This window comes from Eulemur rufifrons, chromosome 28 (genome assembly GCF_041146395.1).
Source record: "Eulemur rufifrons isolate Redbay chromosome 28, OSU_ERuf_1, whole genome shotgun sequence".
Lineage (NCBI taxonomy): Eukaryota > Metazoa > Chordata > Mammalia > Primates > Lemuridae > Eulemur > Eulemur rufifrons.
In genome coordinates this window covers 5,040,724-5,068,030 of record NC_091010.1, presented here as the reverse complement: position 1 = coordinate 5,068,030, position 27,307 = coordinate 5,040,724, and the positions used below count along the sequence as shown (strand labels likewise).

The 27,307-nt window shown below is 37.6% G+C and overlaps 1 protein-coding gene and 1 non-coding gene across 2 annotated transcripts; both read left to right on the top strand.

The window, feature by feature from the left end:
- Nucleotides 1–5: 5 nt before the first annotated feature.
- Nucleotides 6–25,866, top strand: LOC138375963 (mitochondrial import inner membrane translocase subunit Tim23). The gene is made up of 7 exons (XM_069459820.1): nt 6–242; nt 3,009–3,067; nt 8,418–8,511; nt 8,729–8,813; nt 11,324–11,382; nt 14,386–14,496; nt 25,306–25,866. The coding sequence occupies exons 1-7, from the start codon at nt 137–139 to the stop codon at nt 25,419–25,421; spliced, it is 630 nt and encodes a 209-aa protein (XP_069315921.1). The 5' UTR covers nt 6–136; the 3' UTR covers nt 25,422–25,866.
- Nucleotides 10,157–10,360, top strand: LOC138376739 (small nucleolar RNA SNORA74). Its single transcript, XR_011231715.1, has one exon. It is a non-coding gene; the product is annotated as a small nucleolar RNA SNORA74 (small nucleolar RNA).
- Nucleotides 25,867–27,307: the final 1,441 nt, after the last annotated feature.

The following is a 27,307-nucleotide window of genomic DNA, read 5'->3' as shown; positions in this document are numbered from 1 at the left end:
CGGGTACCGGCGCCCGGAAGGTCAGCGTGTGAAGGAGGTGGTGGTAACACGGGGCGTCCCGCTGTTACCGAGGAGCAACTGCCCAACCCCGGCCTGAGGCACCGGCGGGAAGAGACAGGCAGTTTGCTGCGACACCATGGAAGGCGGCGGGGGCAGCGGCAACAAAACTACAGGGGGGTTGGCCGGCTTTTTCGGAGCCGGTGGAGCCGGTTACTCGCACGCGGATTTGGCTGGCGTCCCACGTAAGTATCGGGCCTAGCTTACTAACATTTCTGACTGGTTCCTGCGTCTACACCGAACACGAGGTGTCCCCTGTTTTTTTGTTTTTGTTTGTTTTTTTATCTTGCTGGCGTTCACAAGCCTCAGTACCAATGGTGGGGCTACAGCCGCTCTTTCAAGATCAAACGAGTTTTTAGGGCCATAGATGCCCATAATTGACTTGGACTTTCTTCAGTTTATATCTAAGTCTCGTGCCTTTTGTTCATCACACATGTTCGTGTGTGTTGGGCCGTGTGCTTGACTCTTGGGTTAAGAGCAGAGCTCACATCTGGAAGTAAATGTATTCCAAATAGCAAGCCTGTGGTTAATTTTTTAGCACAAAGTGACATATTCTAAATCCCAAAGTAGCCGTCAGGGCAAAACTCTCTAATAATGTGTGCAGGTGAGACATATATATGAATTGGGACAGGCCGGGAAACCATCTAGAGGAGCCGGGAAGTGACCTTGACTTTAAAGGTGATTTATAGACATGAAGAAAGAAGCCAGGTAAGAATTATAGGAAAGGAAATATGCACAAGATCAAGGATGCAGAGCATGTATTCCCTGCCTTTGCCTCTCCTCAGTCCATATGTATTCCAGGTCTTTGGGACTTTGTGAATATTCAACTGGATAAATAGAACTTGGATCTAAAGATAATAGGCACCTGATGGTGGATAAGGCATCTACAAAAGTATTTTCTATTTTGGGAATCCTTGTAATATTTCTCTAGGTCTTTTACACTCAACAACAACAACAAGTCCTTTCGTGTCACCTGTGTCAAAACTGAGTCTAGAACACAGTTTTTTATTGGTCTTAGAGTCTCTGAGTTTCAGAGCACAGAAGGCACTTGCTACCTTAATGTGACAAAGTATTGTTATGTTAATTTGATTAAGATTTGAAGGTAAGTTTAGAGACCAGAGGATGAACACCATTCATTGAGCCCCTACAATCTGTCACTACTTTATAGATGCAAGACTGAAGTGGTTTCAAAATAAAGTGATTTCTTGTTTTCATGGAGCTTACTTAATACTGAGGAGCCCATTAACATAAAAATGTCACAGTTAGTGGTAAGTGCTATAAAGAAAATTAAAACAGAATCATGGGGTGGTGATAAGAGCAGGAAGCCATTTTAGAACGGGTTGAGGAAAACAACTCAGGGGAGTTGATATTTGAGCTGTGACCTGAATATGATATAAATGCTTGGGAGGCAAGTGTCCAGGAGAATGGCTAGTGCAAATGCCCTGAAGCAAACTTGGCATGTTTGAGGAACAGCTGTTAGGCCAGTGTGTCTGCAGAGTTATAAGGGAGTTGGAGTGATAGAAGATGAGATCACAGAGGCAGGGAATGGCAGCTAATGTATGGTTTTATAAACCATGGTGAGGAGTTTATATTTGATTACAGGTTTAGAGGGAAGCCATTAGGACTGATTTGCTTTTCTGAAGAAAAAGCTAGGCATGGTGGCATGTACTTGTAATCCCACCAGCTCAGGAGACTGAGTGAGGCAGGAAGATTTCCTGAGCCCGGGAATTGGAGGCCAGCCTGGGCAACATAGCAAGACCTGGTCTCTTTAAAAAAAAAAAAAAAAAATCACTCTATTGGGTTTATAGAAAGTGAATTGAAGGGGTGAGAGGAAGCAAGGAGTAAGGTAGGAGTTTGTTGCCGTGAGATTTTTTTTATTTATTTTATTTTATTTTATTTATTTTGAGACAGGGTCTTGATCTGTTGCCTGAGCTAGAGTACAGTGGTGTCATTATATCTCACTGCAACCCCCAACTACTGGGCTCAAGCAATCCTCCTGCCTCTGCCTCTGTGCGTCACCACTCCTGGCTAATTTTTCTATTTTTTGTAGAGTTGGGTGTCTTGCTGTGTTGCTCAGGCTGGTCTCAAACTCCTAACCTCAAATGATCCTCCCACCTCAGCCTCCCAAAGCACTGGAATCACAGGCGTGAGCCACCTCGCCCTATTGCTGTGATATTTGATGGTTGGACTAGAATAGTAGTGATAGAGATGCCAATAAATAACACAATTCAAAATAAATACTGGAAATGGAACTAACAGGGCTTTCAAGTGATGAGAAGATAAGAGTCATGGGTAATGCATAGATTTGTAAACAATCAACTGAGACACAGAAGGATCCAAAGATTAAAATTTGAGAAAGTTGATTTTCCTTGATAAATTCTATGGTTTTCAAAATTATGGAACTCAGTTCTGGCCCTCTGAAAGTTCACATTTTCTTTTGCACTAACCCTGATCCCTGTGGTAATGACCCAAGAATTCTCAACTCTTCATGCTAAATCAACTGTTAGCACCAACATCTGAAGGAACTGTCTTGAAATATTTATACATAACACATACACAGAAACCAAAGCACTATATTTCCCATGGAATTGATTCATCTCTTACAAATCTTATTTTGCAATTTGCAAGGTTGTCAAGCATTCTTGTAGTAAAGAAATTAGCTTTATAATTGGCCTGGGCTATGCTTCCTTCTAGTTTGATCATTCAGTCTGTGTTATTGCCAGTATCTTATTGATGTTGGAGCCTGAGCCACCAGTGCAAGACCTGGTTTGGGATTGAGGACCCCAGGATGAGTCAGCCCCCAAACTGACAGATAGGCTAAAACAGGAAAAATTTGCACGTTCAGTGAGCCTGTAAAAATAGCAAAATTCATGTAACGATGACAAGGTAAGTTAACTCTAAATGAAATAACTTGAAGAATTTTGTAATATGACATTTTATTTTCTCTCTAGTGACTGGTATGAACCCTCTGTCTCCTTATTTAAATGTGGATCCACGATACCTTGTACAGGTAAGATTAAGATTTTATTAGTTTGTTCCTTTATCTTACCATTTTTTTAAAGAGCCAAGTACTTATACTGATGAAGTATGACATACTTCTGGAGGCACTAAGTCCCTGTCTCCATTCACCCTTTTTTTTCCTCACAAACCCTAGGGACTTGGCTTACATCTCTCTCAGTTAATTCCCTTCAAAGGTTTATTTTTTAAAACTAACAGAGAATTAATAAAAAGCACCACAATAAAAATTCTGGGGTAAGTAGTTAACAAAGTTTGTTTTTAAAGTTGTTTGCAATGTCACGGTACTGGACTAAAACCTCAAAAGCTTCAAAGAGTAAAATCTCTTTGAATTCAAGATACCTTGAATATCTCAGGAAAGCGAAGTTGATTTAACATGTGAAAATTAATATACTATGCTTTATCAATTTATAATAAAGCATTAAAGGAATGAATACAGGACAAAAACCACATGGTTATCTCAGTAGTTTCACAAAAAGCATTTTAAAAAATCCACCACCCCCTTTATGATTTAAAAAAAACACTCAAACTAGAAATAGAAGGGACTAGAAATAAAAATAGAAGGGACTTATTCAACCTGATAAATGACATCTACAGAATATCCAAAGCTAACTTTATACTTAATGGTGAAAGACTGAATATATTTCCCTAGATCAGGAACAAAACAAGCATGTCAACTCTCTTCACTTCTGTTCAACATTGTCTAGCCAGGGCAATTAGGCAAGAGAATGAACTGGCATCCAGATTGTAAAGGAAGAAGTTAAACTGTCCATTTGCAAATGACATGATCTTATCTGTAGAAAATTGTAAGTAAACCACAAAAAACTTTTGGAAGTAATAAACGCGTTTAGTAAAGTCACAAAATACAAGGTCAATATACATGAATCAATTACATTCTTATATAGTAGCAGTGAACACTCCAAAAATGAATTGCAAAACCAATTCCTGGCCCTCACGGTGGCTCACGCCTGTAATCCTAGCACTCTGGGAGGCTGAGGCAGGAGGATTGCTTGAGCTCAGGAGGCAGAGACCAGCCTGAACAAGGGTGAGACCCAGTCTCTACTAAAAATAGAAAAAGTAGCTGGGCATCTTGGCCCACGGCTCTAGTCCCAGCTACTTAGGAGGCTGAGGCAGGAGGATCACTTGAGCCCAGGAGTTTGAGGTTGCAGTGAATCCACTGCATTTTACTCGGGGTGACAGAGCAAGACTCCAAAAAAAAATGATGTCAAAAAGAATAAAATACTTAGGAATAAATATAACTGAGGTGCAAAACTTATATTCTGAAAACTTCAAATTAAAGACCTATGATGGTCTTTAAGAAAAATGGAAAGACATTGTTAAAATTACGTTACTCCCCAAATTAAATTAACCAACGGATTCAGTGCAGTGCCTATCAAAATCACAGCTGGCCTTTTTGCAGAAATTGACAAGCTGATCCTAAAATTCATATGGAAATTCAAAGGATACAGAATAGCCAACAACCTCGATAAAGAACAAATTAGAGGACTTATACTTCCCAATTTTAAAACTTACTACAAAGGCATAATAATTAAGACATTGTGATATTAACATAAGAATAAATCTATAAATGGAAACAAATTCAGAGTGCAGAAATAAACCCTCACGTTATTTACAGTGTATTTGTTTCCAACAAGGGTGCCAAGACAGTTAGGTGGGGAAAAAATAGTCTTTTCAACAAATGATGCTGGGGACAACTAGAATCCATACACCAAAGAATGAAGTTGGACCCTGACCTCACCATATACAAACATCAACTCAGAATGGATTAAAGACTTAAATGTAAGAGCTAAAACTATAAAACTCTTAGAAGAAATCATAGGTGCAAATAGTTGTGACATTGGGTTAGACAATGATTCTTAAATGTGACACCAAAAATAAGTGATCAAAGGAAAAGTTGATGAATTGAATCAGAATTTTAAAATTTTGTGCTTCAGACAACACCATCAAGAAAGGAAAAAGTGAACCCACAGACTAGGAGAAAATATTTAGAAATTGTATATCTCGTAAGGGACTTAAATCTTTAATTTTCTGAAAACTCTTAAAACATTAATAAAAACACAACCCAATTATAAAATGGACAAAGGGTTTGAATGACATCTCCATGAAAGTGGAGATATCTATTTGAATAGCTATGTCCGTGAAAATACACAGATATCCAATAATCACGTGAAAAGTGTTAAGTGTCATTAATTAGAGAAATGTAAATCACGGAAACCCAATAATATACCAGTTCACACCTACCAGAATGACTGTAATCAAAAAGACAGACAATAACAAGTATTGGTGAGGATGTAGAGAATTTCAGCCTTTATACATTGGTTGGTGAGAATGTAAAATGATACAGCTGTTTTGGAAACTAGCTCTCAAAATGTGAAAAATAGGGTTACCTTATGACCTGACAATTCTACTCTTAGGTATACCCAAGAAACCTGACAATTCTACTCTTAGGTATACCCAAGAAACCTGACAATTCTACTCTTAGGTATACCCAAGAAACCTGACAATTCTACTCTTAGATATACCCAACAAAATTGAAAACATATACACTCAAGTTGTGAATGAATGTTTGTAGTAGCATTCATTATTCACAATAGCCAAAAAGTGGAAACAAACCAAATGTTCATCAACTGATGAATGGATGCACAAAATATGGCATACCCATATAATGGAATATTATTTGGCAATAAAAAGAATAAATTATTGATATATGCTGTGATGTGAATGAACCTAGAAAACTTGCTAAATTAAAGAAGCCAGACCATATACTGTATGATTCCATTTTTATGAAATGTCCAGAATAGGCAAATACATAGACATGGAAAATAGATTAGTAGTACCTAGGGTTGAGGGTAAATGGGCAATGATTGCTAATAGGTTAGAGGTTCTTTCTGGGGTGATGAAAATGCTTTGAAATTCATTGTGGTCTCAGTTGCACAACTGAACATACTAAAAACCATTGAATTATACATTTATGTGTGAATTATATGGCATATGAGTTATATATCAGTAACTGTTACATAAATTTTTTTAGGAGTAATGACTGGATCTTTTTGTTTCAAAGCTGAATCACTAACAGCATTTTACAGCTGCTCATTTCTTCTTTGGGAAATGTGTTCAGATTGAAGCTAGTTGATGATTAGGACCTTACTGGTTTCAAGCTTTTATTGCTTTTGCAGGAAATGTTCTTTAAATATTATCTTTTAACACTGGGTGTTTATTGATTTTTATTTTAAAAGTACCCTTCCATGAATTGTTTACTCAGAATTTCAAAACTAATCACATGTAATTTGCTTAAATGTTGAATCCAAACTTGAAAGATTGTACTCTAGTTCTAGTTAAAAATACAATACCATTGTGACCCTATACTGGCATCTTCTATTGGAATACTCGAGGGACTTCAGAATTGAAAAAGTGTTTTCTAAATTTCATTGTCTCTGTTATTACAAATAATCATGGAAACCCTAAATTTAAAGATGATACCTTGATAAAAATTACATTTTGTGAAACATTTTTCCATACTTTTGAAGGTTAAAGACATCTTAAATAGTACCTGTGAACTCACCATATAGTGATTTTTGGCAACAGCTATTATCTGAGGCACTGTATGTAGTTTCTCTTGATAGTGCTTTTGTATTGTCACTACCCTTGCATCCTTACTGAAATGTTTTAAAAATTAGATTAAGTAATAAATCTTCCTCTTGTTAGCCCAGATGAACATCTGGTATAAAAGCAAGGAGAGTTTAAATATTTCTAATGTTCATAGTGTCATCCTCTTGAAATTATATGAAAATTTTACATAATCTTAGCCTTCTATTTCAGTGGGTACATTGATGCCCATTCTTGGATTCATTTCTCTTCTGTGTTAGCAAACACTGGTACTTAGGGTATTTTAGTGACACTTATGTCCTAGAGTGTTAGCAGTACAAGTTTAATGAGAACTTTTCAACATATCTTCCTTATGTTCAGTGTATTAACATACTTTGATATTGACCTTGTTTGTATGTGAATTGATATGCATTTGCTTGAAACCCTTGTAGTGTTTTTATTATGGTTGATGCTAGTTGAAGAGTGACTTGGTGCTGACATGCACTTGTACTAGCTTGATAGTGTTCATCACAGCCATTTTCTTTTTAATTTCCTATTTCTGGATTGAAGGATAATTATGTGCCTTATCTGATCAACTATAACATTTCTAAAAACCTCAAACAAGAAGCACAATTTAAAACTAAGTCATTAATTTAAAAGTCAAGAAGCACCCAACATTTACAAAACTGTATATAGTGTACATGACATGGGATCTATTCAGAGTTTGCTCGTATTTGCCCAACAGACTATTTTTGTGTGATGAGAGCAGATGTTCTTGTTTACTTGTGCAATTTTTGGTGAGAATGTGTGCACAAGCTAGAAATCAAAAACCAATGCAGAGCTACAGTTTCCCTGATAAGGAATGCATTTACTGACATTCAGTATTTGCCACAGGGCTGTGGGAGAAATGTTACTTGTTAGTGGCCTCTACTGTGTTAACTGTAGCATGCTGTGTGGTTTTTTTTGCCATGGGTGTGTACTATCCATCAGAGGCTTGCATTAACTATTTTTGCATGGAAAGCTTGACAAAAATGAATTTGTTTTTCATAAAGGTGTATTGACTATTAAAAATTGATCATATTTTGCTCTTAGAATACCATTTCTCAACCTAAGATTTTTGAGTGACGTTCTAGGGGTTCATGCCAAATTTTGTGTATGTGCTTACTAGAAAGAGGGTCTATCTAGTTTTTGAAGATTATCAAAGGAATATATGCCCCTCGAACAGTTAAGAATTATTAAGGGGATAATTTGCTCTTGCATGACTGATCCAAACTGTTGTGCTTAAATAGTTTTTGCTCATTTTTCATGATCATTTGGTTTTACATATAGTAAAATGATGCTCAGTAAATAATTGACACAGAATGAAAATTTCTTTTCTGATTGATACACCCTGTCAGCTGTTACTTCTCACAGTTTTCAGTACGCCTCTCTAGAGCTGTCCTTTCTAAAACTCTCTTGCACTGTTGCTTCAGATTTACACATTACATACAATCTATCAGATTTATGTTATGAAGGAAACACAGTTCTGAATGAGAATCCCTCTAAGGACTAAATCTGTGTTTTGTATTTCATTTCACTTTGACTTAGGTGTTGCTATTATTGCAGAAAGTTTTATTTTTGTTTGAGTAAGTATAACTGAGTTTGAATTAATTTAAGGTTTTGCCTTCTGTAAAAAAAAAAAACTACTTAAAAAATGTAAATACAAGCACTCAGCTTGGCTTTTGTCATTACTGCTTTAGGATACAGATGAGTTTATTTTACCGACTGGAGCTAATAAAACCCGGGGCAGGTTTGAACTGGCCTTCTTTACCATAGGAGGATGTTGCATGACAGGTGGGTGTAATAATTTTTTTCTTAAGTGTCCTCAGTCCAAGTAGTTGATCTCTAAAGCAATTAGAATATTGGTTTCAGGATTTTTTTAAAAACATCATTATTTACATTTGTCATCTTTTTCTATTAAACATGAAAAAGAATCAGAAGAGCAGTTTTGTTTCTTTGTTTCTTTTACGACAAAGCTGTATTATTTGGATCAATTGTTATGATTTACCAGGGGCTGCATTTGGGGCAGTGAATGGTCTTCGGCTAGGATTGAAGGAAACTCAGAACATGGCCTGGTCCAAACCAAGAAATGTACAGTAAGTCTCATATAATCTGATTTAATGATGTTCGAATACTAACCTCTGCTTTGTTGGTTTGATGAGTATAACCATGAGATTATGTCTTTTTTTCTGTTTTTAATCTTACTCAAAAGGAATCAAGGAATCAGATAACTGAATCGATCCCTTTTTAAAGAAACGATTTTTTGAATCAGTGTCCCTCACTTAGCTAGTGCTACCCTAACCTAACTTCTCAGGTATACCTGTTCTGTTCTCCAAACCTATATGACATCCTTTCCAAATTGCTCAATTACCAATATGAATTTTTGGATTGTTTAGGGGCACACAGAACCATAGGACATGGTAATGAAGATTCAGGCAGCCTGTAAGGGTGACAGCTAGAACTGCGGTCATTTAACTTGAACTTTTACTGATTTCACTATTTCTGAAATGGAGAGCCATGGAAATTTTAAATAAAATTCCTAGAACTTAAAAGTATTTTTAAGAGGATAAGACAGTCTTGTCTCAGGATCTTGAAGTTTGCAGAGAAGGGAAAAATACAATTAAAAGAGTTGGAAAGTATACATAATGGATATCTTCACCTTGCTTAAGAAATAAACACAGCCAGTCCCTGTTGATATTCCCTGAACAATATGTTGTTCAGTTTTGCACATTTTTATACTTAATATAACTGAAGTTGTGAGTATGTGTTCCTCCATGGGTCAAAAGTTTGTTTTAAGACCCTTTAACCTTCACCTTCCTCATGTAGTGTTCAGCCAGCAGATGGCAGCAACTGTGCTAGAATTAGACCTTAGGAAACCTGAAGGCTTGTCAGGTTTTCTATATCCCTGTTACTGTGTGGATTGTTGTCCTTGCTTTGCCAGCCAAGATCCTTCAATGTTTTTATTATTTGTTCCTTGCTTCAATAATTTCTTTTTTAATTTTTGTATAATGGGGAATTTTGAATTATACAACAGTAGACAAAATACATAGTGTAGTGAATATCTGTGAACCATAATCCATCCTCAACAACTGATAACCATGGCCATTTGTGTCCTGTCTTTTCCTCCTCTCCCATCTTTTTGAGCCAAATCCCCAACATCATATTAAATATGAATTTGGAAGTAGAAAGTCCTTAGAAAAGATAACCTGCTTTCTTTCTTAAAATAATGTTATTAAAAGCTTGTTACAAATGAAAAAAAGTGCCAAATTTAAAATATATTAGTAAATACGTAACATAATTTAAAACAATATACTTCTCTTTGTAAACATTATTGCTTTTTTAAAACAACCTTTTAGAGGTGATACAAATTTTTGTTACTATAGAGCATTAATTAAATTGAATGAATTATTTTAGTCTTTGTTCTTGTACTTCTATAATTTCCAGCAGTAGTCAGCTGTCCGGACAGAACCATTCCTGTGATGGTGTTACACTGCTGGGAGAGTAATGTGTTGTCTTCTTCATCCAGTTGTCTCCGTCACTGTTCTGGTGGCGTCTGGCACTGGTGCAAGGCAGAACTGTGCTTCCTTGAGAGTGTGCTAAGCATTCACTTTGACTGCTTAGTTCTAGGCTGGGAGCAGACACTGAATGCTTTCTCTGTGTGTTCTAGTTTAAATGGCTGAGTTCTTCTCTGTAATTCTACTTTATATTCTGTATTTTCACATTCTTTACTTGATTCTCTTTAATTGTTCGGGGTTTTTTTTTTTTTTTTTGGTTTGTTTGTTTTTTTTCCTTTGTCCTGGCACAGGACTCACTCCTATAATCCCAGGACTTTGGGAGGCCAACGTGAGAGGATCACTTGAGGCTAGGAGTTTGAGACATGCCTGGGCAACATAGTAAGACCCCATCTCTACAAAAAATTTAAAAACTACCTGGGCATGGTGGCACATGCCTGTAGACCTAACTACTTGGGAGGATCACTTGAACCCAGGAGTTTGAGACTGCAGTGAGCTATCATCACACCATTGCACTTCAGCCTGGGAAGCATAGTGAGACCCTGTCCTCAAAAATTTTTTTTTTTTTTTTTTTTTTTTGCTCAGGCCAGTCTCAAACTCCTAGTCTTAAGTGATCACCCTACCTAAGCCTCCAAGTAGCTGGAATTACAGACATGCACCACCATGCCCAGCTATCTTTAATATTCTAAGTATATACTCTCCTCCCAAAAAGAAAATCAAGCGAGCATGTCATAGTTAAACAGTGGCATTTTTTACATAGATCAATATGGAAACCTCTTTATAAAATACATTCCAGGCTGTCATTCAAAGCCTTATATATTTGATAAGTATTTAATAATTTTACAACATCAATAATAATAAGAATTTTCCTCAGTCATTGCCTAAAGTCTTGATTTATGTAGCATAAAAGCCATCCTTACTGAAATCCAAGGAGGTATATATAAGATATATCTTAAAATTAAAACTTTGGAGCTTGGATCTAGGCATTTTAAATAGCTACTATTATGGGGGTTTTTTGTTTTTGTTTTTTTAAGATTGCTAGAATTAAGTAATGTTCCTAAATGCAAATTCTTTCTCTCTTTTTGCCCTGATAGGATTTTGAATATGGTGACGAGGCAAGGGGCACTTTGGGCTAATACTCTAGGTTCTCTGGGTAAGTAGAGATCTCATTTGATAATTAACTGTTAACACAAAGAATGAATGTGCAAACGTATCATGAACAGTTTGATCAACCAAAATTCTGGTCATAGGATATGAAACTATTATGTTTACATTCATTCTGGTGACGTAATGTATTAATAGGTACTGCTTAGGGAAAGATCATGAACTATATAATGAAATAATTGAGGTACTAATACTATTTTTTAATGTTTTCAATCTTTTTAAACACTGCACACTTTGCTTTGCAAGCAGGACACAAAATAAAATCATGCTTTAACTAAATGAAATTCAAATAATTTAGGTCCAGAGCAAAGAGTTTTGTGTGTTAGGCAAGGTTCAAGGTCCTGCAGTGAGACGTGTTAGATTAAGCCATCCCTCTTGTTATGTTTTCCTAATAGCTGTTCAATAGTCTGTTTACCTGAGTAGATTTCGAAGACCTAATTGCCAGAGTTGCAGTAGGTCCTTTGTAGATAATGAAAACGTGCAGTTCTAGGAAAGCGGTAATTTAGTAGTGCTTAGTCGGAACGAAATGCTTTCATACGTCATATCGTTTATGAATGATTGGCTCTTTTGATTACTGATGACTTATAATAGCCCTCTTATGGCACTTATGCCCTATCATCCAAAGTTTTCATAATTTATGAACTTAAAGTCTGGAAATCTTAATCTTAAATTGTGGCAGATTAAACAAGGGAAAATATAGACAACTCATTGAAAAGATAGAAGAGGCTTCTATTGTGACACAGTAAGATCCTAGCCTTATCATGGAGCTTGGAAGCAGTACATTTTCATACCACGAAGCCAGTTTCACATTTTGGATCCTAATAGATGGCTGCTTCCATATATTGCTCCTGCCTGCATTCCTTCTACACTACGTAGTCACCCTCCTCTGTTCCTTTTTGATTGCTTATATACCTAATCAGCTGTCTTTGCCCAAGACTTTCTGGGTTTTGGCACTGCAAGTTCCATGATCCAGGAAACCCCTCGGTCCTGGGCAAACTGGGATGGCTGGTCATCGTTTGTGTTCCCATTGTAATATGACCAATCACAATGTTCTGCTCATGATCAGTTTCAGTTAAATAAATTGAATGGGAAGATGAGCTTTCATAGAAGTATAAAATACCACAGCAGAGGAGTTGTAAGGCTGAGCTTGGTTTGCAGGGAGTGGTTAAGTGTAGCTATAATTTTAAGAAAGGATAAGAAAAAGGTTTAACATACTCATTCCTGATAGGAATCTGTAAAGGTATAGAAAGGTGGTTTGAGGGAAGAGCGTTTAAAACTAAATGATGCTAGTGTTAAAGTTCCTAATGTTATGAGAATCAAATGTCACATTTTTTAAAATTATATTTTTTTCTTATAATAGAAATACATGTGTGTGTTTAATCCAAAGTACAGCTATTATGGGTAACATATAAGTGAAATTTTAAAATATTCTTCCTGGGAATTCCCTATGGTACTTTCCAGAAATAGCTACTATTGATGTTTCTTCTGGATCTTTCCATACATTTCTTTCCATAGCCAGTTAGTCATATACTCATGCACACATGTACCTGCTTTACATATTAGTGAATATAGCTCTTCATGGTATTTGCTTTAAGGACCATGTAGTATTCCATTCTATGGAAACTCCATTCCGCGTGGTACAAAATGCTCTTGATGCATGGGCATTTTATTTGTTGCCAGGGTTTTGCTTATTAGAAACAGTGTTCTAATGATCACTCCATATATCTTTGAATAAATTTATCTGAATATTGCCATAGTGACTTTGTGTGTTGAAAAAACAAACTTTTTTCTCTCTGCTCTCACACTACAATAATCAACACAGAAGGCTTCTATGACCAGATATGTGGGACTATTTATCCACTTACCAAGTAATCAGTTTTGTAAGTGGATACCAGCTGAGTTTCTTCTAATTCAGTTCAATTCTGACACCATCTATCTGGAGATAGCATCAGACCACACAGGTTAAGGACTCAGTTCCACAAGACTGAGCCCCACTTCCGATGCTGATTGCACACCCCAAGTTATTTTGCCTGTGCTTCTGACTAATCACCTATAAACCGGGGTTCCCACAGCCCTTTCCTTGGGTTTGATTAATATACTAGATCGGCGCACAAAACTCAGAGAAACACATACTTATGTTTGCCAATTTATTGTAAAGGATATTTTAAAGGATACAAATAAGCAGCCAGATGAAGAGTTGCATAGGGTGAGGTCTTTAAGGGTCCCTGAGAACAGTAGCTTTCATTCCCTTGGAGTGGGAGTGTGCCGCCCATCCAGCACATGGATGAGTTCTCATTTACCTTCCTGCAAAGCCTCCATGAGTTCAGCTATCCAGAAGCTCCCCATACTCCATCTTCTTGGGGCTCTATTAGAGAATTCATTGGGTAGGCATGACTGAAGCATGGTCAACCATGTAGAAATGTGATTGGACAAAAAGGGTGTGATCTAATACTAGTAGACTGAGGGGGGAAACCCAGCAAGGATTGTCTGTTCAGATTCGTGGCCTTTCTGTGTAACATTCATTCCTCCTGGGTATGAGGCAAGACCCCTCCTGAAATGGGGGTCTTATGACCCACAGTCAGACAAGATAGGTCAAAGAATTTCTTTATGGGCAGCTCCAAGACAGAAAGGTGGGAGGAAATTATATTTTTAGTTTCTATGGCCTGCTTTGGGGAGAAAAAGGATTGGGTGAAATTAGGGCAGAAGGAATTCAGAGAGAGACTCTGTTTCCTGAGGCCTAAAGCAGCCTAACTATTATAACAAGACTTTCACCTTTATTGCTCTAAAGCTGTTCCGAAGCTGCTTCAGGAACAAAGGACAGAAGAACAAATACTTTAACAAGTGATATGCTTACGTTTTAGTCACTTTAGAAATAGCAAGGGCCATGGGAGTTATAAGCCAGGAACTATGGGTGAAAACCGATATATTCACTTTTTTGTGAATGATATTATAATCACTTTTTTGTCACTGAGCACATCCGTGTCCCCTTTAGCTTTGCTCTATAGTGCATTTGGTGTTATCATTGAGAAAACACGAGGTGCAGAAGATGACCTCAACACAATAGCAGCCGGAACCATGACAGGCATGTTGTATAAATGTACAGGTAAGTACTATTGAATTGAGAGCTTTCTCGTAATACATTTGAAGTATGCGTTTTGTACCGTGGTTTTCAAGGAAACTATACTTTTTTTGTAGTATTATCTCATGTTCTAACTTTGTCCTTATTATGGTTTGTTTTTGTTTACACATAATATAAAATTTACCATCTTAACCATTTTTAAGTGTACAGTTTAATAGTGTTTAAGTGTATTCACATTGTTGTACACCTGATCTCCAGAACTTTTTCATCTTGTAAAACTGATACTGTTTCCCATTAAACATCTCCTCCTTATTTTCCCCTCCCCCCAGCTCCTGCCATTCTTGTACTTTCTCTCTCTGAATTTGACTTCTTTAGGTGTCTCATATAGTGGAATCAAACAGTATTTTTCCTTTTGTGAGTGACTTATTTTACTTAGCATAATGTCCTTAGGGTTCATCCATGTTTTAGCGTGTGTTAGAATTTCCTTCCTTTTTAAAACTAAATAATATTCCATTATATGTACGTATACCACATTTTGCAGTTGTGTCTGCCAAGGGATGCTTGGGTTTCTTCTACTTTACTGGCCATTGTGAATAATAATGCTATGAATATGGTTATGTAAATATCTCTTCATGATCCTGCTTTTAATTCTTTTGGATATATACCCTGAAATGGGATTGTTGGATCATATGGTTTGTTGTTGATGTTATTTTTTTTATTTATTTATTTATTTATTTTTTTGAGACAAAGTCTTGCTCTGTCACCCTGGGTAGAGCACAGTGGTATCGTCATAGCTCACTACAAGCTCAAACTCCTAGGCCCAAGGGATCCTCCTGCCCCAGCCTCCCAAGTAGCTAGGACTGTAGACATGCACCACAACGGCCGGCTAATTTTTTCTATTTTTTTTTTTTTTTTTTAGTAGAGACGGGGTCTTCCTCTTGCTCAGGCTGGTCTCGAACTCTTGAGCTCAAGCAATCTTCCTGCCTTGGCCTCCCAGTGTGCTAGGATTATAGACATGAGCCACCATGCCCAGCCTTGTGGTTGATTTTTGACATTAAAAAAATGAGATTCAGGCCGGGTGCGGTGGCTCACGCCTGTAATCCTAGCACTCTGGGAGGCCGAGGCGGGTGGATCGCTCAAGGTCAGGAGTTCGAGACCAGCCTGAGCAAGAGCGAGACCCCTTCTCTACTAAAAATAGAAAGAAATTATATAGACAACTAAAAATATATATATAGAAAAATTAGCCGGGCATAGTGGCGCATGCCTGTAGTCCCAGCTACTCGGGAGGCTGAGGCAGGAGGATCGCTTGAGCCCAGGAGTTTGAGGTTGCTGTGAGCTAGGCTGACGCCACAGCACTCACTCTAGCCTGGGCAACAAAGTGAGACTCTGTCTCAAAAAAAAAAAAAAAAAAAAGATGAGATTCTTTTCTGTATTTTTCATTCATTTTGTTGTTGTTATTGTTTTATCTTGGACAGACTAAGCAATGGAATATTCAGAATTACTGATTTTGTTTTAAACAATAATCTGACTTAGGAGGTCAGCGTGTTAAACTATCACAAGACACACACAAGGCCAAAGCCTAAGAATGACTTCCCCTTAAGTCAGTTTAGACCATGTTATTACTGTGAGAATCATACTCTATTGGGAGATCAACATTATGTTGCTATCAAGCGTCAGATAGTTTTCTTTTGTGTTAAGTTTGTATTAGTTTAGAAGCAAACGTCCAAATAATGCCTAATTTAATTTTTTGTTAAGTTGATTCATCTTTGGTCGCTTTTCTTAACTTTTATTTTTATCAAAATAACCTATATAATTTTTAAAGTCAAGGTTATTACCTTTTAAAATCTAAAAGATTTTAATGATGCACAACAGTCTGCTATACTTACCATCCTCACTGTAATTCTCCATTCCCAAAGGCAGCTACTTTAATTCTTTGCTTTACCTGCATGTTGCTAAATAACATGATTATCTTGCTATCTCTTGATTTTTCCATCTTGGCTATTGTCTGTTGACTTCCTTCTAGAAAAACTGTTACGTCCTATAAGAATTATATAGAATGTGCTTATGGAAGAAAGAAAGTCACATGCTTTGTATAGGTCATCTCATTTACCGGTCTCTAAAGGGAGTAAACTGGTACTCCCTTGCTTTATAGCCAAAGAAACTGAAATTCAGATAAATTAAGTTACTTTCACTTGCTCACACACCTCTTTCGTGGCCTAGTGCTAATCAAACCCTAGTCTGACTCCAAAGTCCATTGCCTTTTTCACCTTACCAAATTGCCTCCAGGATAGAGAAATTGGGGAAATTTCTAGAAATTGGAAAAGGGGTAATAGCAATTGAGCTGGGCCTTAAGGATGGACTGAATTTCAAATGATGTTTGGGCATATGGTATGCATAAGGAAGGCATGGGAGAAAGTCTAGAGAGAGAGTTTAGGCTTAGAGTGTGGACGGCTAGGGTGAGAAGTTTAAAATCAGGTTGGAAGGCAGCATGTCGTCAGCGGTTTTGGGACAGGGAGTATTAGAATCATCCTTGGGGAAGATTAACCTAGTAGATAAGATACAAATAGAAGCCTAGAGTCAAAATGGTCAAGAAAAAAATATTACAGACGTTCAGGGTTTATGATAAGGGCTTCAACTCAGGTGATAGGTGGTAAACTTCACAACTGATGAAATGAGGGGATGATGAGACACTACAAGGCTGTTGCCTGCTTTATTGTTTTCTCTCTGTTTTGTTACATTTTTGAATTAATATATGTGACTTTGAATAGCACAGCAGCTAGCTGTCTTGGGCTTCCTCATCACTGCCCAATCCATTCCTTACTTGCAGTCTCTTCCAGGCAAGACTAAACTCACTGAAATATCTCAGTTGATTTTTAACTCCCCATAGTACTGTGTCCTTTGCAGACTGTTATTGCCAGTGATTTAGTTGTTGGGGTGATTGCTTTTCTGTGGGTGGTAGGAATTGTCCCAGATCTCTTTGAAGATCTTAGGAAAGTTTTAGAGGGGTTTATAAACCCTGAATTGTTAATAACATCTTCCGGTATAGACTGTACTCAGGAAAAGAGTGTAAAAGTTTTAACTCTTTGGAAGTTACAATAAACATTTCCAGGCTTATGATTAAATGACAGTGCTGATATTTAGAAGTTCACAATAATCAAAGTCCAGTGAAGCCAGGTTCTTTACAGTGGCCTGTGAGGCTCTCTACCTTCTCTATGATGTATTGTTCTCTGGCCACTTTGATGACTCCAGATTCTACTACTCTTCCCACTGCCTTTTTAACTCCCACTTCAGGGCCTTTGTTCTTGCTGTTTCCATTTCCTAGAATGCTCCTTCCAAACACCTACCTCACATGCTGCATCATCTGTCTGTCTTCGTTCAGATATCTCCTCCTCGAGGCTTAAGCACTGTAGTACACTTTTGCACATACGCTTTAGTTAGTTGCAGGATAAGTTGCTGAAAGTTGGATTACCTGAGCAAAGGATCTACATGTTTAAAATGTTAGTAACTGATGCAGATTGCCCTTCCAGGGACTTGCTTACATTTGCCAGTATTAAGTGTCATCTACCATTGCACTTTTTAAACCAGTTGGTGAAAAATATTAATGTTTTACTTTGCTTTTCCCTGGTTGCTTGTGAGATTGAGAAACTTCTATTGTTTAATGGTTGTTTATATTTCTTCCCTGAAGTACTTTGTCATACCCTTTCTCCATTTTTTATTGGGTTATTGGTTTAACTGATTTGTTGAAACATTTTATATATCATGGCAGTTATCCCTGCCTATTAGATATTTTACATGAATTTTTACTAACTGGAAAAATGTGGATGCTTGTAATAGAAATAAAGAAGTCATCAAGAGGTTCTTTCTGGCATGTGAAGTGTAATCCCAAAGGCCTGGCATTTGGTTTGAAGAACTGGATTTTTATTTACTTCGCTTTTGTAAACTGACTTTCTTATGGAGGGCATAGGAGATTAACATGTCCCAGGGTTTTGGGGAGGGAGGGATCGCCCATATCTTTTGGTTTCTGAGGCTTTATATCCTGAAAATATGTGGCTAGGCCAATCTAAGATTCCCAAGCTTATTGATGATAATAAAACTTGAGCTGTTCCTGTTCTGGTAGAATACTGGTCATTACTGAATGCATTTTCATGTGCCACGAGATGATTTTCATATTAGGGAATCTATTAATGACATTTCATACCTTCTGGAAAATATTTGCATAGTTCATTAAAGAATCGTTAAACCAGAACCCAAATCATATTATCAGAATTCTTCCTTTAAATTACCCTCTCATTGGTCTGACAACTACTCATTTTCTTATGTATTCTTATGATCTTTCTTTCTGTTAAAATATTTCCATACCTACTATATTGAAGCTTTTTCATTCTGTGCTTCTTCCTTTTTTTTTTTTTTTAATTTCTATTTTTGAAGAGTACAGTGGGAATTGGAAATATTTTAGGTCAGCAGGAATTAGCCATTCCCTAAATGTGAACCTCTTTCCTTAATGGTTTGTGCTGGTGCTATACTAAAAGAGTGCCTAAGGTCTTTTCCAAATCCATGAATCTGGCGGTTAAATTTGTATTCCTGCCACACAAAATTCATTTCTGTGCTCTGTCTTCTTGGGTTTATTTTAAACCAGAAATTAATAAAAGATACTGATTTGCTTTTGCTAGAGTATTGTCAGTGTGTTGAACTAAATTATTAAGCAAGCAAGTGTAAACTGATGTTGGAATTCTGGGTCAGCAGATTACTTACCTCCTGTGTTCCACAGTTGCAGTGGAAATTCAGATCTACTTGTCTCTTGTCATAGAATTAATGAGTATTTTTTGCTTTTTCTCCTCTGAACCAAGAAACTTCCTCTTCCATAATTTACGTTGAAGGTGTCTCGGGCTGTGTTATGTTTATTACTGCAAGAAAGTCCTTGACATAAAGATTTAGACTCCCATTTCTTTTCGTCATATCAAATATTCAGCCTTTTCATCTCTATCTTATAAATATACTTTGGTGTGTCTTAAATTACATGCTAGTTCAGTACATTCTTACATTCAGGGCTGCCCTTAAGGAGATAGCATAGTGGCTTACCTTGTGTAAGAAAATGGGGATTGGGGCCCAGAGTGAGGACGGAAGGGCCAGGCCTCCTCTGGCCCTGTCCCCTTCCCACTCCTCCAAAAAGAAAAGAAAAAAGAATATAGGCGGGTGGGAGGGCTCAGCTGGAGCTTCCATGCTCGACCTTTGGTCTAGAAACACCTCCCACTCAGCTCCAGCCATTTGCCAACATATGTAATTAGTGTCTTCCATTTATTCAAAAGAAATTGGAATCCCATATTTTTGTGTGAAGTCTTAGCTTTTTGAATATTGATTAGATCTTTTTAAGCAGTTTGGGCCAACAAAACTTGCTGTCTGAGTGCCACTCTTGTGCTGCCAATTAAAAGTTTAAATTTGTCTGACCCTATAGACTTCCAATGTGAAAGAATTTTTAGGTTTTTAACAAGGTGGTTCTATGCCAAGGTTAAATTTTGTTTACTGTCTTGCTGTATGTACTGGGAGCTGTTTTTGTGAGTACGTGTGCATGTGTGTGTTAGAAGAAATACGAGCTCTTGAGTAAAATTTGAAATGCAATCCATTTTCAACAGAAGAAGCCTCTTACCCTTAGATATCTCAAGAAAACTTGGATTTTATAATCCTTTTGAGACTTCCTCTTATGTCTGTGGAGTAAAAGTGCTGCCTGATATTTGTGATGGGTAGATTACTAAAAAACAGAATTACTCAGCTAATCAGGTGACTAATGCACAATAAAGCAGTCCAACAAATGAAGGTATCTTTCAGAGGTATGAATATAGAACATATATAGTTAATTAAGCCATTTAAAGCAGAAGTGTTGTGAAAAATTTGGAAATATTTCACTACCTATTTAACCTTTTGAAAAAGGTCCTCTTAATACTGTGCTCATAGCCAGGTGTGGTGGTGTGTGCATGTAATCCCAGCTACTGGGGAGGCTGAGGCAGGAGGATCACTTGTAGCTCAGGAGGTATAGACCAGCCTAGGCAACAAACATACTGAGACCCCATCTCTTTAAAAGTTTTAGTTAAAGTATTGTGCTCATCTTGTGTATGGTGGTTATCACTTTATAGGGTTGTGATGCATTTTAAATGAAACAAGTCGCATTAAATACAGCTGAAAGTATAACTATAATTCAGTGAATGTTAATTCCTTTTCTTAGAACAGAATTTGATATTCGATCTTCACCCAGGCCATTTCAGTCCAACTCTTAAGGCCATTGATTATTCTTTAAAATTGAATGGTGTTTAGTACATTCATGTTTATAATAGCATTATTGACAATAGCCAAAAGGTAGAAACAAACCAAGTGTCCTTTGTTTTGTTTTGTGTTTTTTTCTTTTGTTTTGTTTTTTGAATCAAAGTCTTGCTCTGTCACCCAGGCTGGAGTGCAGTAGCATCATCACAGCTCACTTCGGCCTCCAACTTGCCAGCTGAAGCCATTCTCCGGGGTCAGCCTCATGAATAGCTGGGTCTACACACGCACCCGCCCAGTTAATTTTTTTTTTTTTTTTCCACTTTTTGTAGTCACAGGGGTCTCACCATGTTACTACCCAGGTTGGTCTCAAACTCCTGGGCTCCAGCTATCCTCCTACCTTGGCCTCCCAAAGTACTGGGATTACAGACATGAGCCACTGCACCTGGCCCCAAGTGCCCATTGATGGATGAATGGATACAAAATGTGGTCTATCCATACAACAGAATATTATCCAGCCTTTTAAAGGAAGGGAATTCTGACACATGCTACAATATGGATGAACAAGGACAAATGCATGATTCTACTTATATGAGGTACTTAGAAAAGTCAGATTCAGTGGCTCACGCCTGTAATCCTAGCCCTCTGGGAGGCCAAGAGGAGGATCACTTGAGCTCAGGAGTTCGAGACCAGCCTGAGCAAGAGTGAGACCCTGTCTCTACTAAAAATTGAAAAATTAGCTGGGCGTGTGGCACATGCCTATAGTCCCAGCTATTTGGGAGGCTGAGGTAGGAAGATCACTTGAGCCCAGGAGTTTGAGGCTGCAGTGAGCTATGATGACGCCACTGCACTCTGCCCAGGGTGACAGAGTGAGACTTTGTCTCAAAAAAGGGGCGAAGGGAACTGAACTCCCCTCCTCACAGCCCCCCCTTTACATAAAAATAAGGAAAACTATAAATAAATGTAGGTATGTCAAATTCATAGAGACTGAAAATACAATGGTAGTTGCCAGGATGGGACGAGTGAGGAGTTACTGTTTAATGGGTCCAGAGTTTCAGTTTTGCAAGATAAAAGAGTTCTCTGAAGGTGGATGTTGGTGATTATAGCACAACAGTTTGAATGTACTTATTGCTGCTGAAATGTACACTTCAAAATGGTTAAGGTGGCAAATTTTACATGTATTGTACCACAATTTTGACAGTTAAACAGCCCCCTCAAAATGGTATTTAGTAGCCATCTCAGAAGTAGGTAAGGCTGTTCCTTTAAACCAGGGGTCACCAACTCATGCTGGGCAGCTGCCTTATCTGTTCACTGCCTGAATGCTAAGAATGTGTTTTATATTTTTTAAATAGTTACATTTTAAACATTATGTAAGTACCTATATAATGTCCTTTGATTCTCAAAGCTTAAAATATTCCCTGTCTTGCCCTTTTAAGGAAGATTTGCTAATCTTGGCTCTAAAGTAATTGTCATTTAAATGTGTTAGCTCTGCCACTAACCAGCTCTATATCCCACTTAAATATTCTCGGCTCTGCCGGGCGCGGTGGCTCACGCCCGTAATCCTAGCACTCTGGGAGGCCGAAGTGGGCGGATCGTTTGAGCTTAGGAGTTCGAGACCAGCCTGAGCAAGAGCGAGACCCCTTCTCTACTAAAAATAGAAAGAAATTATATGGACAGCTAAAAATATATATAGAAAAAAAAAAAATTAGCCGGGCATGGTGGCGCATGCCTGTAGTCCCAGCTACTCGGGAGGCTGAGGCAGGAGGATCCCTTGAGCTCAGGAGTTTGAGGTTGCTGTGAGCTAGGCTGACGCCACGGCACTCACTCTAGCCTGGGCAACAGAGTGAGACTCTGTCTCAGAAAAAAAAAAAAAAAAAATATTCTCGGCTCATTTTCCTGTGTTTAGGTAATATTTGCCCTATCTCTCTGGAAGAGTTGTGTAAAGATCCAAAAGATAGAATACAAGTCTTTTTTTTTTTTTTTTTGAACACAAGTCTTATGTGTGCTTTGCTTTGTAGAGATTGACCGTTGGCTTTATTTGGTTACTCTCTGTTCAAAGCAAGTATATTTGCTGATTCCTGTGCTTAGTTGATCAGATTTGTTTAATTACAGAAATCCTAAATTAGGCCCTTAAACTTTTTATCAAATCAACCAGTTGGGAAACCCTGGAATTAATGGAAACAGTTAAAATTAAAACATGGCTGGTATGTGATAAAAGGCTCCCCTTGAGTTAGGATTAGCTATATGTGGTAAGTAAATCACTGATGTTTGGTGTCTTGCTGGAGACAAGACAACTTTTTTTCTATCTGACCTTTAAAGAAGTAACTTCATTGATTTAAACTAATTTTTTGTTGCATTTTGGTTAGAAAATAGAAAGCTTTCTGGGAAATAAATTATTCTTAAGAGATACTTAATATGTTACTAGTGTCCCAAAGAGCTTTAAAGCCTTGTAGATCCCAATGTCTTTATGTTACCGCTAGTGTCTATGCCAAAGAGGATTCCCCAGAAAGCTTGTTACTTGATAGCTGAGAACTGGTGTGAAAATCCTTCCACAAAGGCCACAGAGAAACCATGTTCTTAAGACATGCAAAGCAAAGGGCCAACTAGAAGCAATAATTTGCAGCTCTTTTCAAAGTAGTGAGCAGACTTCACACTCCTGTGGATCTGTTAATAAGTAGAGGTCCAGAGGAGTTAGTCTGAAGTTGAATGTTTGGTAGGAAATAGTGTCTGCAAAATTATTGTGCTTTCAGTTACCTAACCCTTGTCATTTCTCTACTAAGGAACAGTGTGGTAAGGGCATGTTGGCTATTGCTTTATGTTGATTCAGAATGGAGCTTACTACATTTTGGCTACCTGTTTGAAAGAACCCTCATTACACTCAAAGTTTAGGTCTAATAACTGAGCCTTTGCCATGTGGTTGCAGATTCCTTTTAGGGTTTATTCTCCTGTGCCTCATAGTTTATTTTTTCCACTTTAGGAATTTGGTGTTATAGTTTACTTTCAGCCCTACAGCTTTTTATTGACTTACTAGTCAAAAACAGTGGTTGATCCTAATTATACTGAGCAGATTGTTTTAAGTTAGCAAGCGGAGTATACATTGAGTATACATTTTCCAATTTTATTTTTCAACTACATTGAATACAGTTGCAAATTCAACTGCCATGCCTACAGTCTAAAGTAACAGCAAGATGACATAAAGAGATGATATGAACTTCAAGGACATACCTCCCATTTACTTTGATTAGTGTTTTTTTGTTTTCTTTTCTTTTTTAATGTTTTGGTCCCTCTACCACACACTTGACAGCTGTTTATAGATGATGTCTGCAGCTTCTGTTTGGATCTGTTTAAGAGAGATAATTGTGGCACTTCGTGAAAACCTAAGAAAAACGTAAGCAGGTCAGCTATCAGAAGTGTTCAGACTGGAGAGATTCCTGGAGGGAGTAGTCCTTTAATCTATCAGCTGAAGCCATCTGGGAGGACACTCATGGCAGAAATGGTTAGTCCTGAAGTGTTTGAACTCAGCAACATCACTGAATTTCACGGACTTGACTAACACAGAGCTAAAGGACCTCTAGTAAGGCAACCCCTCCTCCACAGCTCCCCCTTTGTCTCCCCGACACACAGTGTGGAACAGATACACCTTAGGTACAATGTTGGCTACCTGAAGTTATGGTCCCTACTTGTTTGTGGAGCTCCAAGAGAACATCACGTTTTAAAAGCTTCTTTGGACACCCCCATTCCTGGGGAGTGTCTTAGCTTGTTTTTTTGTTCACTTTATAATGTTTACAAGACTGGCATTTTCTTTCGTGAGAAATTTATTTGTAGCTTCCTCTTATTTAGACTTGGGAGAGTATTTTTAAATAACTAATTGAAACTTTTGTTTCAGAATTTCAAATGAAATTCCTATTGCTGATCTTTTCCCACATGAAAAATTGTTCGATTGTTGTCAAGCAGAAATAGTTCAATGTCTAGTTCCTGAATTTCTTTCAGCTAGTGTGATGACGCTAGGTCCCTCACTGCTCATCCCTTGTGGGAGGTTGATGCATCAGTGCAGGAGTCGGGGCAGGTAGGGATCATCAGCGCCTCGCTCTGAGCTTCATTATAGCCGGTCTTCTCACTACTGCTTCTTGAGTTTTCAAAGTCCACATTTGAAGGACCTGTCCGGAGTCTTAAAGGTTCGTAATACTGTTTCCAAATATAGAGTGTCACCTTGCTTTCATTACAGCCTTAAACCCATTGACAGTGCTAGTGAAGTGGTAAATTATGTGACTAGCAGGAAATGATTGAGGTTGGAACTTCAATAATAAATTGCTATTAGGAACAAGTTAGAAAGTGAAACAAAGATTGTGAATATGAAAATATAAAATTGTATATGGATTAGGCAAGTGGTTTGGGGAATTTATTTCTTGGAGTTAAGTCTTGGTTTCCTTATGTGACCTTTAAAATTGATTCATTCTCCTGTTTGAGATGGAATATTTATCTTAAAATGGTGTCTCTCCATTTTACAGTACTTATTTAACCCTTTGATGCTAGGGTACTATGCAGTGTAAGTCTATTTCAGTTTCTTTTTCTCTTCTCTCTCAGGTGGTCTCCGAGGGGTAGCACGAGGTGGTCTGGCAGGACTAACACTCACCAGCCTCTATGCACTATATAATAACTGGGAGCATATGAAAGGCTCCTTGCTCCAGCAGTCACTCTGAAGATTTTGCCAGCTCAAGAATGAAGGACACTTCAGTAGTCACCCAGATCAATTTATCAGTCAGTCTGGAGTTATTCTCTTCTACCTACCATTAATTTGAAAAATTCTAGATTCTGGTTTGCTGTGATGAAGATCATGAATGGTTGACCAGGATTGGCACTCTTTCCAGCCATTAGTGGGTTGAAGCCAAAACCCTTTGGTGGCTCACTGAGTAACGTGGTTCTCTTCTCCTTCAGAGAAGACCTCGCACCTACCTGTTCTCTCTCCTCCCCACTGAACTGGAAAACCACTTACTCTCAGAATTTGGGTCATGCCTGTTGTCAATACTGTATCAGCAAGTCTACTCATTGAATGACCAGAAACTGTAATGTTGCACTGTATTCTGAATAAAGGGTAAAAATAGAACCAAAGTTATAACTGCAAAATAAGCATAATGTCTCCATTTAAAAGCATCTACCTGGGTATAAAGTAAAAGAAGTACTCTTGGCATTTTCTTCTGTCCCAACTAGGCCCAAAACACAATGTGTTTTCATATTTGGGTTGAAATGAAGGGCTACTGGTGGCATTCAAGATTTTTCTCCAGTAGAGCTGACACTAAACATCAAGGTATTTCACGTTAACCATTACTCTTTTAGTGTGCTAGAACAATCTGTCCAGCATCATGCTTAATTCTGTACATAGGAATTCACTCCTTACTGGGAATAATTTAGAGCTGGATGTTTTTCAAGAAGCCTTGGGAAGACTAAAGGAAATTAGGATAAGTTGTTTAATTTCTGAGTTTATTTCCACAGAATGAAGTTAGTCATATATAACTGTACTGTAGGCTACACACATATATAATACTCTACTAAAAACCTGGTAGTTACATGTATGAAAGAAAACAAGGGCCTTTTTGGGTGCATCTAGTAAGAGGGAACCCCAGCATAAAGGCACTGAAATTTAGCTGAAGTTAAAAAACTAAAAAAAAGACTGAAAATGGAAGAATATACCTGTTCTTTGCTAATTTGATTCATAAAATACATTGCTATTAGTGAACAGAATATACAATTTATATGTTCCAATTGTTTCCCAGCTGTACTCTTAACCAAAGGTTATCACATTTATACAACATGACAGCACTTTTGACAAAATCATTTTACAAATAACACACAACTATGGCCATTATGCTTTTAATGGAGACAGATACAAAATGCATCAATGCAAAAGAATGTTTTACGTACTCATTAACATAGTGATAATGTAAATTACATTGTGATCATGTAAAATATAGTGTGTTAGACCTCAAAAAAGAAACTACAAAGTTTGCTGCAACCTAAGATACTGGAAAGGTTCCATAAGCTGTTTTTGCCACCACCTTTATTACAATCATCCTAAATGGTATCTGCAGAGAGATTAAAAAGTAATACAAAGCTCTTTTCAGCTGTGGTTCAAAGAAATCCAGTGAAACTGAGTTGAATGACATCGTGGGACCGTGAAATTTCCCCAAAAAATATTTCCAGTAACACAGGTAGTTAAGAGGCTTAATAGTTTTCAAAGCCTGGAAAGCAGCAAAGATATCTCATCTTAGAGAATTGAATTTAAAAACATTATAAATCCCACTTCTCTCCTACAGAGACTTTTTAAAGCATGGACATGACTTTAAAGATTTTGAGAAAACATCGTTTTCATAAAGCTTCAATGAACACTCCAAGGCACAAGTGTTGAAAACGGCCCATTCACTAAAATGTCACTGCATCATACTGTTGGAGGTACAGGTATGCTGTGCTTGCAGTGAGAGGACAACTTTATCCCTCATTTAAAAGCACCAGGTGTCAAACTCAGCGTCCACTTACACAGGATGCACCAGTGATCCCCAGGACGGTGAATGGTTCGAGGACTCCATGACAT